This window comes from Pezoporus occidentalis, unplaced genomic scaffold (genome assembly GCF_034315485.1).
Source record: "Pezoporus occidentalis ecotype Australia unplaced genomic scaffold, CSIRO_AGI_Poc_V1 ctg149, whole genome shotgun sequence".
Lineage (NCBI taxonomy): Eukaryota > Metazoa > Chordata > Aves > Psittaciformes > Psittacidae > Pezoporus > Pezoporus occidentalis.
In genome coordinates, this window is record NW_026913305.1 from 538,260 (window position 1) to 557,130 (window position 18,871).

The window sequence follows — 18,871 nt, forward strand, 5'->3', positions numbered from 1 at the left end:
TTTCTGATTAAGCTTAAGAGCTCTCTTTGCAGTATTTCTGCAGAATATTTCACAATGTTAACATAAATTAGAACAAAGCAAGCTCTCAACTGTCATGGCTTGCCGTGGGGACTACAGACCATTTGTTAACCACTCAGAAACAACAAATCACAAGGGCTGTGAGCCTGTCCCTGTAGTAGCAGCAAAATATATTCAAAAACCTAACTCTGTAAGTCCCCATCTTTAAATGCCACTCTAGCATCAGGTGTGGAATCTCCACAATCTTACAACGTAAGCAGACAGCTGGACACAAACTGGGAAACTGAAGACATATTTAGTGCTGACTTTACAAATGAGAATGGAGGAAAAAGAGCACACGGATTTTAAAAGGTAAAAGGTCACCTAAATATGCAGATTGGCGTTTCTCTGCCTAACCCCATTCCAAGCTAAGAACATCAGATTTTTTTGTGAATCATTAAGCACTTTAATATCTGATGTGTTTTGTCCAAGGTCATTCAAGAAGTCTGTGACAGAACCAACCTAGGATAGATGCTGAAAATTAATGAGAATGTTCTGTACTACTTGGTACTTAGCATGAAGTCTTTGCAGCAACTAGGACCTGATAACAAATATCATTTCCAGTAGGTGAAATGTTAGAAAACATGAAAGAAGTGATTACTAGTAAGAGTCGCTGTTAGCAAGCTGTTAAAATTGGATGAGCTATCTCAAGATGTATCTTAGTGCAACTGTATTCTAGGTTATGTTGCTCACAGCAGCTCACATTTTGAATTTCTGTAACATTTTCTGGCCAAGTGGGACTATTTAGTAATAGCACATCTGTTGTGGAGTGTTGGATGTGTTTAAGGATGTGTAGTATTACCCAGTGAATGGCCACTTAATCTTATGTGGTCATTTGTTGCAAAACAAGGTGAAATATGCTGTTGCTAAAAACTATAGCACCAGAGTGTAGTCTCAGATAAAATCTGTGATATTAAAATATAGAATATGGAGATGTTTTTACAAAAATGTCACTGTGAAAGATAATGCAGATGGTAAACTTTTAGAACTGAAAGACAAAAAATTTGGCAAAATATGAATTTCTGCTTCCACTGTCTGTTATCAGAGATACAGAACTTGCTATAAACATGCAGAACTTGAATACTGAAGAGTCTAACCATAATGCATAGCTACATATAGGTGAATGTATTCTTTCTTATAGTGTAAGTTTATCAGTTCTTTGGGTTTTGCTCTTCAACTCTTCTTAATATTCTCAAAGAGGCTGAGAGAATGTAGAGCAGTATGTGCTTTACATGTCTTGTGCTCATGATGATGACAGTTGTTTTTCCTGAGAGAAAGGGAAGGTTTGCCATGATTCTCTAGGAAAAAATACACATTTAACATCTTTCAAGACAAAAGGATGCATATATCTCAGTACCCGATAATTCCCCGATCACCAATTAAAAAAAAATTAAAAACCTTAGGGAGTTACTGTATTTAAAATGGTTCTTACAAAAGATACAGAAACAACTGAAGCTGACTGGCTCAGTATTATTTTATTTTCTATTATTTTTTTCCCCAAAGAATTGAGTGAATTGGTCTTATGCATCTGAAGACTTTGTAGAGTCTCCACTGACAGCACAAAACCCAAAACAATTAAAATAGGATGCTGAGTGTTATCATGATCAGACAAAATGAAGGCATAAGAAAATGAAAAACCAAAAAAAATTCAGACCTGCTCGAAAGTTATTTCTCTGTAATGAATTATTGAAGTAGAAGATATTTACAGGCATATAGATGTCAGTTTTCATTTTATAACAAATGATACTTGGATGATTAGGCAGAGAAGCAAATATTAATTGACCTAGTGAACTGGCTCTGGAATCTCTCTTAAATGATATTTATATAATTAAATTATAGAGCTGGATTATTTCTAGCTGTAGACCAACAAATTGCCCATTACCCAGCTGAAATTACTTGCTGAGGATGACAATTTGTGTTTTAATTTTGCCTCTGGATTAAGCTGAGCTAGATCTGGCTATTGCTAGCTAAAAAATTGCAAAATACTTTGTTTTAATTGCAAATTGTGAAAACATTGAGGGTGTACCAGATTGAAATAAAGGTGTCCAAAGAATCTAAGCAAACCATTTTAGCTAGAGGTGCATGGATGTCGTGGCTTGCTTTTTATTTAGAAATCTGTTGATAAACAGAGTGAATGGATTTTATCACAAAACACAAATAAAACCAAATCCACAATGTATTAGATACTGCACAAAATTCAGATTTCCATTTGGTTAGCTATATAAGTTTATTTTGCTAGCAAGTGGCTCTGAGTGGGCAAAATGTGTGCAATATTTTGCATTATGTTACATGGCATTCTGTTAGCAAGAACAATGGCTGAAAATGACAGCTTTCACTAACGCTCACTAGCACAGAGCATTATCACCTAGTTAATTACAGTAAACAGTTTAAAAATTCTCCAAGAATCAATAATGATTTTTCTTTAGGCACATCTATTGCAGATTGAGGGCTTGCAAATGCTACTGCTAGGCACCTTCAGACCCTGGGGACTCATGTGGAACTACTCCTGCTCACCAGTTTGCATCTGAATCCCATATGTCCTATCATTTTTTAGTGTGTCTTCATCTGGCTCTTTTTCTCTCTCTATCTTACATGTAACTCGCTGGATAACATTTATTACATGTTTCTTCCACAAACACCACAACTCCTTAGTGCCAAATGCTAGACTTAACTGTAGATGTTAAGGGGTAGTGTCCTTATTTTTGCCAACAACTGCAGAATAAGTGTTCCCAATTAGTGTAATACATTTGTGGCTGCACATCTGTACATCTTCTCCATTTAGATCAGGACCGTGTTCCCAGTCACAGCTCTATTTGCTCTCTGGCCCTAACCGAAGGCTTGTGCTGTTAGTTTTGGATCCCAGTGCAGTCCTTGTTATTGGCAAAGAGGCAGCTTCTGCGTGCCCATGTTTTTAATGCTGTAGCTCACGTTCTAAAACTGAGAGTGTAGTATTCTTTGCCTCATTTTCAATTTATGCTAGCAAGCACTCAAGAATTACAAAATCTGAGTATGCATTTGCATATCTGGCTTTAGATTTTTTCCCATGTCTTTCAAACATTTAGATTTGCAGTCTATTAATGGCAAACACGTATCTTGTAAATTGCTTTTTATTTTTAGCTTTTTCACTTGATATGTAGGAACACACATAATGAGCAGTGGTACTTGCCAGTAAAACCCCCAATTTTCCCATGAGTACCAAAATTATCACATTTAATTCCTCTTGTTTTCACCATAGTGAATTTATCTTGAGTTACTACACTTGAATAATCTATTCTGACACTACTGTAACTTGAATGAGAGATAGGCAAGGCTTCTGTAAAAGAAGCTATGTGATGGATTGCCAACACAGTTGATTCAATGATGGAGCAACTGTATTAGTGGCCACTGAATTTTACTAAGTCAATTTTATGGACAGACACTGCGTTACTAGCTGAAATATCAACAACTCCTCAGTTCTCTGATGCCTGGCTAGCACTATTCAGATTGATCTGGAGATTTTTGAGATTGAAGCACTCAAGCTGAAATTGCTGTATACTGATGTCTTACATGTTTTTGCCTAGTAATACACCTACTGATACCTTAACATGATATTCTCTCAAGGATTGATGTTTAAAATATACAGTTAATTACTTGAAAGGCCTAGGCAATCTAAAATGTGTCTAAGGAAAGGAGTGTGAGGCTTTGTAGTATACTTTTTTACTTTTTATTAATACGTGAGCTTCTTAAAACTATCCTTTAGTGCTGTTTGTCAAAGAAATCATTCATTATTCCTCTGCTTTTATAACAAAATGTGTACACTTGGAAATCTGCTTCTTGTTTTGGAACTTAAGCTTTATGTGCCCCAATATACCCTTTGAAGCATCTTAAAACATGTGAAGAAAATCAATCATTTAAGTAGCACAGTCTGTTCAGGATGAACTGCCTATTTGTGTGTGTCTAGTATCTACACAGCCATTGCATTAATGTTACTGGAAGTAACATATCAAGCTAGAAAAGACTGTATTATCCTTTAAACGGGCTCCCATAATCGAGTGCAAGAGCTATGGCTTCCTTGCTAGCTTTCCAATTGTACAAGACAACTTTCCTTACTGTGCAAAATCTAAAAGGTAGACAATAACTATGTTTGTTTTCTAACTGGATAAGAACTGAAAAAATATAATTCCCACATAAACCTATGTGTAGAGAAGAAAATAATTACAATAATAAAACAAAGTAGTCTATTGATTATTCAGAATGTTGATCAGGTGATTAAGAACTTTGACAATCTTCTGATTGTGTCACTTTTTAGAATGCTTCTAGTTCAAGAATCTTAAAGGACAGCCTACTCAGAAGCAATATAAGGGAGTATAATGTACTTGAAACCAGCTGATGTGCAGCTAAAGTTTTTTTTCCTAACTGCAAGCACATATTTTGCAAATATATCTCACAAGAAAATCCCTTGGTTCAGGCACAAAATGCATTGCTAGTCCATAAACAAAAAGTTGCAAAGTATGTTTGAAGTATTGCCCAAACTTTCACCAGAGTGCTGAGCAGGAATCTCTTAAAAATATCTTGTAAAAAATGAGTGATATTCAAATAAGCATTAATACTCTAGAACTTTGAAATGTATGAGCTAATAAGCCAATTTGAAACTACATTAGGTGATTGAAGTCATATTTGTTCCATTTCAGCTGCAGAAATAGAAGGTATGTTACTGCATCCAAACCATACTTTTCAGCAATGAATTTCAGCTTACAGGTCTGAGAGAAGTCAAAGAATGCTTGACTGTTTTTTTCCCTTTGTAAATCAGATGGAGATATTCAGCAAAGGATGTTAAAATTGTGAGGAAGTATGCTAGAGAAATCTTAGAAAATATTTATTTTTGCTTTTGTCTGTGCGCTAAGGATAGCTTAATGCTGTTATCCTAGCATCGCAACTCCACTCACAGGTCATTTAAGGGAGACTCTTCAGTGAAACAAGTCAGCTTATCCCCAAAGGCATTGATGTGCTGAATGCACAGTACTCTCAGCCTTTAAGTACGTAGCCAGAAATTTAACACATGATATCCAGCTGGAGAAAGAGGGATTGACATTTTGGATGACAGTATTAATATACTGCATAAATCACACTTAAAAGCCAGGGACTGCAGGCAGGATTTTTGTATTTGCGTGTTAATTACTAGAATCCAATTTTATGTTAAAATCTAGCTTAACTCCCTGCCTTATAGGTAATGATTCAGACTAATTACTTTTTTATATTCTCTAGACATAAAAAGCTCTGAATCAGTTTTAGATTGCAAAGAGATGAGACTTAAATTGCCAGTACGTTAGAAACCTCAGAGAGAAAAGGGAATAATCAAATTCAGACATGTAAATAGAGCTACCAAACCAAAGAATATATGTATTACAAGTTTGAATTAACATTGAAAGGCATGATCATATAATATAGTTATTTTCAAATTAACATCTTAATGCAAAGACTCCCACCTGAGGAGGATTTTAAACTACCTCCCAGGGCAGTATCTTTCCCATGAAGTGAACTTGATTTACTCTGACAAGTTATCTAGTATCTCAGTGTTAACTGACTGCTGACCTGTACTGCAGTCAAAACATGGAGCTAATTTCCTGGCAAAGATCATTGCAATTACTCAAGAGCATATACTATTTCTCCTCAGAAATGTTAAATAAAATGGATAGCAACTGGATTAGAAGTAGGGTAAACTTTAGGTAGTGCTAATAACTCCTCTAGTTGAATAGTGAATTTCACCCAAGAACTTTGCCACAGGAAGCAAACTTTCTTTTAAAAGCATCTGAGTTCCCAGGCTGTTTCAGGATAACTGTTTAGTAGACAAACTCAGATTCACCTTGGGTGTTGGGGTTTTGTTCATTGTTGCTGCATAAACTAAAGTAACAATTTTATGTCATCAGTCTGAATGGTACATGTCCTTATGCTTGCATTTCTCTGCATCCAGCATATGGGAAATATTAAATACATCCAATTATTGTATAATGTTTATGGTGTATATATATATATAGATGGCTTAGCAGATATTGAAAGAAAAAGGGCATTTAGTACATATTACCAAAGTGAATACTATTACTCTGCTCATTTTAATGCATTGTAGTTAAATATATTAAAATAAACACAGTTCATCACATTAGTGAATTCCTTTCAGTAGTTTTTTTAGCTCTTAGGTTTAACAAACCTGATCAGGACATAGGCCTACATAAGTTTATTCTGTGAAATTAGTCTGGGCAATAGTATAAATAGGTAGAAGCACTAAAAATTTTGTAATTCTAAATGAATGTGCTGCAACCAATGGAGGAATCAAACACTTCTATTTTGTTATACCTGGAATATAGTTTTTGTTAAACCTGGTAGAGTCTTCCCACAATCCAGTAAAAAACCTTTCCTGGGTACTGTTGTGTAGAGGCAGTACTCTTCATTTTGTTATGGTAGTGTTCATCTGCTGTGGGATAGATAGACACTCTGAAAAAGAGAAAAGAATTTTTTGGCAGTCATATTTGACATCTAGGCTTTCCTTGGAACAATTATTTGACCCCTTCCCCCCCAGTTAATGACAGTAAACTGATGAATTAAATGCCACCAACAATAATTAGCTGAAATAACATTAGATGCAAAATTAAATATCTGAATTAAAAAAAAGAATGACCTGCATTTAAACTTCTAATCGATATTGGGGAAAAAAAAAATTGAAAGCCAACAGCTTTTGAAGAGTAAATGCTTTATTTGAGTATCTAAATTATATACTTCATTAGCTAAGAATGGATAAAAATAACAGAAGGAAGAAATTGTGGTTTATTCCGATAGATCAAAGTAAAGTAATAAAACTGAAACAGCATCCTCTTTAATTTGATTTAATTTGGTATAATTTGAGAGGGTCACTTATGTGTCCTCTATGCAACTTTATAGCACAGTTTACATACAGAAGGTGGAGGCCAAATTTAGAGGTGATTAAGTAATTATGAGGCTGTCTAGGTACTGTAACAATTTTTCACTTCTCCAAGGGATATATTTCTGTTTATGCCTACTTTAATGCCATGGAATGCTGATTTTCCAGTTGTTGCTGTGCAACAAAGATGAGCTTGTCCAACCAAGAGACTGCCAGGAAAACCTGCACTGTAATTCCAGAACCCAGATAACACGGAATATAAAATTACTTACTTCTTCAAACCAATCTGGAGTTTCCTATGCTTCCAGCACAGCCTGTTTTAAGTCAGCTTTGACTTAACTACACTTCAGCCAGGAATATCTCGGGACACAACCTTCGGAGCTAGAAGGCTTTGAAAAGCTGTATGGTATGCTCTGAAATGAGTAGTATAAATAGCCTGTGATCTGAGGTTTTGTGAACTTACGTTGTATGCTTTGAAGAATGCAGGATTAGTAACTGTCAAAATATTTCACAAAATACTGATTTCTGAAGGATTTTTTTCTCCTGTCAAGAGACTGAGTGTGTCAGTCTTAATAATTTTAAATATTATTAGGTAGACTATAAGTAACAATAAATAAACCCACCAGTTATGTGTCGATTAGAATGTTATAAAAGGAGGAAAGTAAAATTGAAACCTAAGGAAACTAAGAAACTTAAGAAATTAAGCAAGTTTGAAACATTGTGGAAAATAACTCAAAATAGATTCTGCAGAGTATCTGTAGTAGTACAAATGCAGAGTTAGAGGTATCAGTGCATTGCTTTATCAATATCCCCAGTCAGAGCTTAGATTAATACAAACAGCTTGCAACAGTTTTTGGTAAAATAGTACCAAGTGTACAGAAAAGTAAGACCTTGATCTGCATGTGCAATTGCATGGGGGGATTTATTCACAATTACCAGAGATAGGGATGAGACATTTTAATGATTGCTAATTGGTGTTTTAGATGGGAGTGTGCCATCTGCTGCTGTGTAACACTAATGGTTATGTCTGCTGTAAATTTGGCTTTCTCTGTTTCACTTCGGAGTCTTGGTCTCTGATCATCTATACTACATTGCAATGATAGCTGACTCCAACTACAGTGCAGCTAGTGAGATAATCCACTCCAAATGCCAGATGAAGCACTTTTTCACTTACCAAGTTTGTCCTATTGGTTCAAGATAATTCTTCGAGGCTTTGCAGGCACATACTCACAAACATATACATGTTAATATAAAGAACCAAATACACAATGAGAACTATTTATTCTCCACCAATTTAACTTGTATTAGAGTAACTTGTCTCCAGATCTGATAACATCAACAAGTGGCCCCTATTACAAGGACTTTTGAACTGTTAGTTGCACTCTCACATATTGAAAGGGATAGGAAGAGCTTCTGAATTCAATTCAAAGTTATTTTTAAAGCTGCTCAAACATACAAATCTAATTTAACATCTGAATGAAAGGAATGAAAATGCCAGAATATATCCAAAAGCGGCATCTCGGGAGAATAAGTGTTTTCAGACACTTATCTGAGTAGTACACATCTACTGTTGTGGTGTAACAGAATTAAGTGAATGAGAAGTACTTCGTCCATCATCCATCTCATATGTCCTCTGGTTGATGTGATGGACAAACTAGTTGGAACTGAAATCCAAACAGTAAGACTAGGTCTGGAAAAAGGCATGAAGAGAGGCAAGAAGGGTGGTACTTGAGGGCATCTTTGCAATAGGTGTTATGGGTGCTAAAAGCTTAATACACTCAAAAAGAGATGGGCCAAATCCATTGAGAACCATTAGATATGACACCTTCTCTGGGATAGTACATCCCTGAGACACAGAGGATGCATGTCTTGCAAGACATTTTGCTGAGGAGTTGGGATGTGATATCTGCTAGATTTTCTGGTGTTACTTGAACATAATTCAGGGGCTTTTATTGGGGCTTTATGTTCTAGTTGCAACTTCCAATGCATCTGGAATTTATGTCTTTGTTAAGTCCTTATTCTGCACTTTGGGTAAGAAGTCAGCATTAATCCTTTCAACTGAGAACCTCTCATTTCTGAAGATGGAGATTTTCCTGTGCCTGTATATTAACCAAGCTCTGCCTCAAGTTTCAATCAGAAAGCAAATTGACTCTTAATTTTCAATCAAAGACAAATTAAAGAAAATGCTGCTTTACATACATGAAATGAGCAGTGAAGCCTTCCAAAAAGAAGGGACTTCTTTTTATGTTTTCAACTCTGGTATTAATGCAATCAGAAATATTACTTCATTAAAAGAAATTACAGTGCATTACTTAAATAGAGTTGAATTGTCTCTAAAAGTAAATAGTAAAAATCTTGAGTGGATGCAGTTTCAGGCTGTTGCTTTTAGGAATTCAATCTTAAACTGATGCCATGGTGTTCTACTAGATGAAGGGTTCCTGGATTTGGAATGCTTTTGGATGCATTCAGCATCCACCCAAATCAAAGCATTTCTTCTAGCACTCGTTAGCTGCAGTTCATAATTTTTGCATCACAGGGCATTATTCCTGGATACATTTGGGCTAAAAAATCTGAGTTAAAATCAAACTGCATGATTAAGAAGGAGTAGTTATGCACTATAAAGTGGATCAAGGAAATGCAAATCACAGTTGCCAGTGCTAATATAGAGCCTTTATGACAGGTCATGGAAATTTCAGCTTTGCTCCTGAGTTACTAAGTTAGCACAATGCCTGGCTTCTTTCATATGTTCTCTCTGAGCAGAAAGAATGCATCAAGCTGGATTGCAGCGATTTCCAGAGCTCTTTTTTTTCCCAAGGTAAAATTGTAAATATTAATTTTTCAGGTTTTTCAAAGACATTTCTAGCAGGAAAATGTTGGCATCAACACTGGAGGAATTTATGCCTTCACTCTGAACTCTGGTGACTTGCAAACAACTGTTTACTAATGGGTATAGTTCAGTTAGATGTAAAATGCATTCATATGTATTTGAAATTTGCTCTTAGGAGATATGGTTAGAAAAACACTTTACCATATGAATAATTTCTGTGAAGCAAACTCAGTAATAAAATAATTATGAACATGCATTTAAAAAAAAGTCAATTTTATTCCTAAACCTAAGGCCAGATGCCCGCAGTTGAAAATGTGCAAAGGGCAGTGTACACTGGGACAAAGCTAAAATGTAGTCTTGGCAGTAGGATATTTTATTAAATACCTGAGTCTCTTTGTTTTTAAGAATTCTCAAATGTTGGGGACTTGCTCTGAAGGAATGGGCATAGGATGATAAAACACAGAACTCTACAGTGTAGGCACTGTCCCTAGCGTAGGCACCTGCCATGCTAAGTATTGCTAAAAGTATTGCATAGGAGACTTTAAGTAGGTTACTGTGATGGCAGCGTTATGAAAGGCTTTGTTTTTCATATGAATATGCAGTTGCAGAATGGGACTATGGAAATTAGGGATGTTTTAAAATTGAATAATAATCCCAGCCTTTCTGAATGACTATAACCCTTCTCCATTTTAATTTCTCCAAAATTATTTTTATTGAAATTAAAAGGAAAAAAATGCAGATCAAGCATATATATTTGAGATTTCTTTGTTCCTAGCAAATCTCAAAAAAATTAAGTTACTTTTCAGTATCTCAGTTCAATTACTAAAGCATTCTAAAGGTGATACATATATCATTTTAAAGGATGTATGAAGTTGTGTAAAATAGTCTTCTTTGGTTACTTGAGAAGTTTTATCAGCTAGTATAAAGTGGCATTATTACAGATCACCATTGAAGAGTTGTGCCTATGGGCCTTACCCTGCAAAGACTTAATGCTTGTGCTTATAGCTAACCGTCCATAGGGCTACCTTGCAGAGACTGAGATTATAATGCATTTTTAAAAGATAGCAGAAAAACTAAGACCTATGGTTTGCAAAACATTTTTTCCCATGCTTAATATGTGTGTTATAACAGAGATGTTAAGGACAGGAGTCAAACTTGACTATCAATACAGCTCAAAGCCTAATCCAAAATTTCAGATATAACAAACAGCAGCATTCACAGAAGAGGAAAAAAAGTTAGCCCAAGGATCGCTCTAAAATTCTGTCTTTTCCTTTTTTGTCTGCTGAATTTTCATGGCTAAAAAGCATCTTATGAAAACTATCATGCAAACTTGTCAGTATAAACAAAAAAGGGAAAATAATTCCTCTCCCACAGAAACATTTCCAAGAAGGTCCAAGTTGGAATTATTTTTGCAACTTAACAAAATGTCTTTTAGCACCTGAATGCTACACACAGAAGCAATTTCCTTGTGTTTTTCTGAATAGGCTTTTCTAGATTTCCGTAAATATATTTAAGTCCATTGTCTGTTGGGTATAATGAACTCGCTAAGAGCAGGCAGTGGAAAAGGTCTTCATAGAAAAGCTTATGCATCTATAGTGTATTTAACACTCAGTTACTTCAACCTTACTTAAAAAAAAAAACAACCAGTAACAACTTTTTAAACTCAATTTAACCTTGTTCTTCCTATTTTCTTGTTCAGAAGTTTCTGGAGTATTTCCATGTTTGACTATGTTCCTAAAATTTTATTTCAGTTTTTCATTTTCCTAAAATTGTGTTTGTTTTTTATACAAATTCATTCTCATTTGTTTCTTTCTGAATTAATTTAAAATGTCTGATTGCATCCAACTGTAATTATTTCAGGGAAATAAAAATTAAAATTCCACGTTACAGAAAAAATAAGACTGCTGTACTGTTGAGATGCATGTTACTGTTTCTTCTCTCAAAGGATCATTCATACAGCTAGGATATGTAGAACTAAAAATCATTTTTCAATATATTTTGTAAGTATAATTTTAATTAGTGAGATCTGAAATTTAATTAATGTTCCAGTTGTTAAAGAACAGAACAGTTGAGGTGCATTTCTTTTTGATAATTTTGATCTGAATGCTAGGTTCATTCAGTATTTTATTTTAGAGTATGTATTAGCAATGCAAAGTGAATGTGGCCTGTGCCTTCTGTCTTGTATTGTTCTTCTCCGAATACTTCAGAAATGCATAGAATGCTATCTTGCCTGAATGATTACATTCTCTTTTTCTCTAACTCTTCATTGCTATTACTATAGTGATCTACTCTATAAGATCATCTTATTTCTTGCAGATGAATGATGCTATGGGATTTGAATTGCCATGGGTGTATTTTGTCAGTCTCGTCATCTTTGGGTCATTTTTCGTACTAAATCTTGTTCTTGGTGTATTGAGCGGGTAAGCATACACCTTTTTCATCATGAAGGCAGAGTCCTGAATTCAGTTGCCATGAACACACAGGTTATCTTATGCAGGTGAGACTTCAGTAATGATGACATCTTTTAATAAGCCTCTATTTCTTCCTGCTCTGATTAGAACAGAAATGATTTTCTGTAGCTATCATATAAATAATATACAAATACCAAAACTGGAGTTTAGACATATCAGTATATATTCATGTCCGTACTCGTGGCCTAATTATAATAATTCTTCTGAAATTATTTAAATGTTATTTTAATTACTCTTCTAAGGCATCACATCTGCAGATAATTTGGGTAAGTAAAGCAATTAAACAATGTTCATTGATTATTTTATTTTTGAAACCTGAGTAAGCCTTAAACTTTGCCTTGAAACCTACGTGATCTGGCAGCTGCAAAAAGGACTCTGCTGTTTAATGAATGACTGAATCATAACTTATTTCCTTACATTTTACAGGTAAATGATGCAATAGGATGTGAATGGCCATGGATCTATTTTGTTAGTCTTATCATCCTTGGCTCATTTTTCGTACTTAACCTGGTTCTTGGTGTACTTAGTGGGTAAGCAGTTGAGTTAACATTGTGTATGCTACTGCTACTTGTAAGATGGCCTCTGCATTTACTCAAGCTTCTCAGTGATGGCTTTTTTTGCATGCACTTAAGATTCTTATGTCATCCTACCAGTGTTTGCTCTCTTGACTGAACTGTGTGATTCTAGTGCCTGTATCTGTCTGATGTCATGTTCACCATGCTTGCCAAAAATATTCATTAAATGAGGCAGTAATCTCCTTATTCTGTAATATTCCACCAGGGAGAAATATTTTTTAGCATCCTAAGAGGTGATACACCTGTGCAAACATTCTCCCATATACTGACAGACAAGTTTACCTTTCTGAAAACCCAACTTTTGCTTTTGTTCAAATATCCATAAAGTAATTGAAGTGGTTTTGATGTTTACCGGTCACATTGCATAATATTTTTAATGGGTGCTTCAACATCTGTCTTATAGAGAGCATATGATGAGGTTACCTTGACACAGTATTTAGTGCTTCCTGAATTGTTGAGCTGTGAACTGCTGTGACATGCTGCACCAGCAAGCTGATGTATTTATCAATAATCAAGTATCAATTCTGTATTTGTCAGTGGGAGGTTGTCATAGCTTTTTGTTGGTTTATGTATGCCAGACTCCAGCCAGGAACAGGCATCAGTGGTAGCTGTATCGTGTGGTTTAAACTTTAGTTGATGGTAACAGTTGCAAAGTTTCCTTCTTACAAAGAAGGTAACCTTACCATGACAGGTTACAACTCCACTGCTTTTGCCATATGCTGGTTTCTAACAAACTTGAGAGCGGGGAATTTCAGTTTATGGGAAAGATATTTTCTGATAAATGAAAGAACCTGCTAGCATTTGAATACCCCAAAAAAGTTGCTATAACTGTAATTATTAGCTTTTAGTTATGTACCATTGTTCTGGCAACCTTAGGCGAGTTTTGCCATCTTTGTTAGCCGACAGAGAATCCCCTTGCATAGAAAGTAGCCTGACACTGTAGTTGCTGGTGTCATTAGACTGCTGGTTGTGTGTGGAGCCCTATTCATGGGTTTGCCACAGTACATAAGATTTGAGAGGAATACTAATGTATTATTAATAACTATGTTACAAGAGTGTTCTTATCTGATGAGTGGTTTTACACTTTCTTAAAATCATAAGTCATTTATCTGTGATAGATTACTGTTACACACAGCAAACTAGGGAAAACATGCTTCTACCTTACCATCAGATTTGCTTTACAAAGCAGATGTTTAAAAGCATAGAGGTAGTGCTAAAAACACATTGCTGATTTCTAAATTTAATTTCTTCCTTGCAAGACCTACCCTGTGAAGTCTGATTTATACAGTTGTATCAGCTCTGTCTTATCCAGGGACAAATGTGTAAACTATTGCAAAACTAGTGCCTAGCTTTGATGTCACAGCCATACTGAATGAACAAAAAAAGGAGAAGTATAGATAAGTGAGGGTAGTTGCAGTGGAATGTAGCTCTTGATACTGTTACCTAACATTGCTGTGTGACTAGACTTCCCATGGAAGTCATTAGAGGATTAAGTTTTCACAGTTCCTTTCCCTGACCCGTAAGAAGGTCGCAAGCAGCAATTAGTTTTCTTCCAGGGGTAACAGTTAACTCAGATATTCCCCTTTCAGTTTTAAAAATGAGTTGTGGGGAAAGTAATGCCAGCCTTGGAAATTTAGAGAGACCCTCACAGCTAAGCTTTACATTTGACTTAGTACATTTAAAATACTTTATGAGGTTTGCAACATTATCATATGTATGATATTTGTTGGAATATGGAGTTGGTCTTTAGTTCCTATTACAATACAAGGAAGAAGTGCTGCCCTTGTCAGCAGTCAAGAAATCACTGCTGATTTCTAGGCATTGCTTAACATGTAGAGGTCTGATGCTATTCAGAACCCTTGCGGGCTTGCCTCCAATTTCCACCAAATAGAAGTGACAGCGCTGAGTCTGAAAGTCCTTAAATTCCTAAAGTTGTTAATTCCTAAAGTTATTTTCTGCCATAGTGCCATCTAAGTGTAGTGCCACTTGAGCGCTCAGGGTGCTTGATGAATTGTTTGAATCCATGTTTGCCCTGAATTCACAGAAGAGCCTTCCTAACACTCCAGTTATTTGATTTCTATGCTGAAGAAAGTTATACCAGTGAACTGAGATATGTGATATATAAATATCATCAATGATTTACACTGAAAGTGAAAAGAGAAAGGAAAAGAGAGTGTGCCTAAAATATACCTAACATACCAAACTAATCTTTGGTATATAAGTGAAGAAAATGTCCTGACATACTTTTTCACAACTCTGACAAGGGCTAGTGTGGATTACTGTTACACTGATTTATTTTCATCATTCAATGCCATTTGTATATAAATAATGAACATTTACCACATACTTTATATTTAGACCAGCATGTCTAAATTTCATGGATAAAAATCATGTACTAGTAAAATCCTATGAATGTGTTTGTATTCCTTAGTAGACAGCTAATATTTTTCATTCTGAGGCAGGCACTGAGTATGTAACATGCATTCTTTGGTTTTTATTAAGAGTTACTAGCTTTTACATTTTAAGCTCTTCAAACCATAGCATGAAACTTGGTTTATGATAAATCTATGAGAAAAAAGTTAAATTTTACTAAACCAATCGAACTTCAAGGATGCAAAAATTATGCCAACTGACTTGAAAAGCATGGCTTTGCATACAGATTTTGGAAGGAGAATCTGAATGCCTAATACACCTTTTCTGTATGAAAGTGTTATTTCCTGTAATATCAAGTTATGCCATGTACATTTAAATCTGTCTGCTGTTTTGATCTGTTTGTGGTTTTAAAATAGTCATTCTCTTTGCACTCCTTTGTTACTCTGTGACCATGTGCCCCTTCGTATTTCTGTAATGCCTCTTGTGCACTGCATGTTTGATGTATTTAGATACTGTACAAATGAAAGAGAATGATGATTTTGGAGATGTTTTGTTTTACATCTAGCCATTTCTGAAGGTGAGTATTTCCTGGTGAACTGTGTCAGTTTTGCCTGCTGAAGGTGACATTCTTAAAAATAGAGTTCATGTTTTCAATAGGAGATGTATAAAGTAATAGAAGTAATATGTGTATGGAATTTGCATGTGGGAGATATTTTGATTTCTGCATGGGAGCTGACTGTGGAGATTTATTTCCAAATATTCCTCTGAATAGCAAGGATGGAGAGAATTCATAGGCTTGAGGTAATTCAGCTTTTGGTAAATACTTTTTTACGTGTACTAGACACTAGCATTATTCACATTATTCTCAAAGGAAATTCTCAGTTGAAAAACTATTGTTTGCCCCTAGTAACATCTAAGAAATTATGGAGCCAGCTTTAAAAAAGACACCAGAAATGGTTTCCAGCTCCAGCAGTGACCTATACAAATTGTAAGCCACAGAGATGCTCTCCATCAGTTGGCTCCAGCATCAGCACTAGAAAGGGACTGTGAGACAAACACCTCTATATCAGCTCTAGTAAAGGCCTCTCCAGGGAGCTTCAGAAAGGGCCATGGGAAAGGGCTCCAAAACGTGCTCTAAATCCATCTCCAAGAAATGGCTGGGCAATTGAACCTAGATTCAGCTCTGGAAAATAACTCAAGAAATGGCCCAAGTCCCAGTTTGGGAATGGGTGCTAAAATTGGCTTAAGATCCATTTCTGGGAAGTGCTTTAGAGATGGCATTAGGGCCAGCTATAGATGTGGCTCTAAAAAAGGGCTCTAGTGATGACTCTTGGTCCAGCTTCAGCAGAGGGCCCTGAAGAAGGCTTTAGCTCTGGCCTAGGAACAAATTTGGCAAACAGCTCCTCCCTGAACATATTAGAAAAAAGGCTCTGGATCCAGCTCTGGAAATGTGTTTGGAAGTGCGGTTCAAAACATCTGCTGGTTTCCTTTCAGCATAGTGAATTTCCTAGGAATCTAGCTGGATACCTAGACTTGTCAGCTGGTCTTACACAGTAAGACAGTATTTTTTGATTCTTTCAGTATTTAGAAATAGAGAGTGAAATACTTGCAGGTATGGCAAGCTGCTGTAGACGTATTCAGATATTTTTGCAATGTCATTATCTTGAGCTGGTTTGCACTTTGCTCATTCATATTACAAATTTAAAGCTGTGTGTGGCTCTGAATAATTGTTTTAGTTCCATAAATGGCAGGGAGATCATGACATGGTCACACTCTATTTTGATGGCTATGTCTTTGAGCCAGCAGCAGGGAGTGGGTTCAGTCTGTTAGAGATCACAGAGCAACTTTTTTTCCTTTGTAAAAATTCCTTTGGTATGAAGCAAGGATTAGGCAGTGCATCTCTGAGGCAGTTTCACACTTGATGGAATGGCACAGAAGTTCCCACTGAGGAGCTGCCCTGCATTTCTATCTCTGTGGAAGGTGGTGGGCAGCTTCAGGAGCCTGCTTTTACCTGTAGCTTTGGCTATGCACAGTTTGAGTTAACAGCATAAACTGCTCTTGTGTTCTCCAAAGTCATGAAATACCAGGCATGGAAACTGGGACCTGGGGACCGGCCTCCTCCAAATATTCCAGAGTAAAAGACTGGAGTGTATCATGACTACTGGTGCAAGGAACAGTGAGCTGAAAGCAGAAATTTAAGTTAGAGACTGTGAAGTTAAGTTTATTAGAAAGTTAACAAATAAAACTAAACCTTAGGAAAGGGAATTCAGACATACTCATCCATTTAAAGAACCTTTAAAAGTAAATTGAAAATTAAAATAAATATGTCAATAATTCAGCATGTATTAAACTGTTTTACTACAGAGAAAATAATAAATTACAAAACTTCATAACTTACTTATCAAGAGGCATGGCTTTTAATGATGTATGATAATCTGTTCCTGAAGATAGTCCTTATCATTAGGGGATGGTTTCTGCTGACGGCATTTTCTGCTCAAGGCATTAGTTATTTCTTTGGGTAGCCATGGGAACAAATATGACCTTTCAAACATACTTTAATAAATCTCTGTAAGTTGTATTTATTGCCTTGCTAAAGGACACCAAAGCATAAGCTTTGACATGTCCTTATATACATCCACCTACATGGAAGTCTTGCAGGTTATTAAGAGAATGTAATTTTTTTCATTTCCTTTTTCCCCACAGTATTAGTTGCAATATATGTACATAATTCTAAAGGCTAAGGGTATATGTACTTATCCATGCTAGTCTCATGGCAGTATCTGTCAGTTAATGTCATATAAAATATGTTGGCATGGATAAGCTATACACCTAAAAACTGTTTTCTACAGTATATATGGAAAAAAAACATCGAAAAAGACTTTTGAATAATGAGGCACCAAATAGAAATCGGCAGTGAACTGTCACCCGTAGTCTTCCAGCAAAAGGGAAATGAAGTGGTTTTGACAGTGTTCCTTTTCATAGCAGAGGGAAGGCTTAGTAAAAAAAAAAAAAAGTTACGGATAAAAATATAACTCCCTCACATAAACAAATATACATTCAAAATGAGGAGAAAGACTTGAGCTCTAGGTCTCAGCAGGTTATGAGCTAAAGGAGATTCATTTGATTGCTGCGTGGCTGGTAAAAACAGAACTCAAACATAAATAGATACAAAACAAGGAAATACTATCTTTGATTGATCAATCATACACTAATAGTAAATAATCAGCACATACTGCTGTCTACAGCAGTAACTCTTATCAACTGCATTAGACAGAGACCACTGAAGTCAATGGGAGTAGTACAGTACTCTTGAATAAGAGCTTGAACTGATTTTATTTCAGTCATTTGAACTTATCACACAAAGGCTTCTTAGGGATTGGTCCTGTGAGATGATTGCTGATGAGCTCCTGTCAGGTAATAAACCGCATCAGTTTCAAAAAATACCCAAAATGTGTTGATCACACATCACACACTGGTAGGGTGCACGCCATGATAGCGGGGTGAACACACTCTGGGGTATGGTCCTATGCTCTATACTGCCAGTTCTTCCTCTAAAGAATCTAGTGTACCCTGAGCCAAACAGGTCTCTGCTCAGGACAGAAGGAGCGCATGTTAATATGCAGATGTAATAACAGACTGAAATATCAGACCTCAGTTTTGTTGCTCTATTGGATTG

General features: G+C 35.9%; 1 protein-coding gene across 19 annotated transcripts in view; it reads left to right on the plus strand.

The window, feature by feature from the left end:
* CACNA1D (calcium voltage-gated channel subunit alpha1 D) overlaps positions 1-18,871 on the plus strand; it is a 189,317-nt gene that overhangs the window by 76,042 nt on the left and 94,404 nt on the right. For 14 of the 19 annotated variants that reach the window (XM_062610660.1, XM_062610643.1, XM_062610647.1 and 11 more), the window contains exon 8: positions 12,674-12,777. The exons of 1 other annotated variant lie outside the window; for it this stretch is intronic. In XM_062610660.1, coding sequence (XP_062466644.1) covers positions 12,674-12,777 — 104 coding nt within the window. Of the gene's footprint in view, positions 1-12,092; positions 12,197-12,673; positions 12,778-18,871 lie in introns of all 19 variants that reach the window. 4 more of the 19 variants (XM_062610644.1, XM_062610656.1, XM_062610661.1 and 1 more) reach the window with 1 other exon arrangement.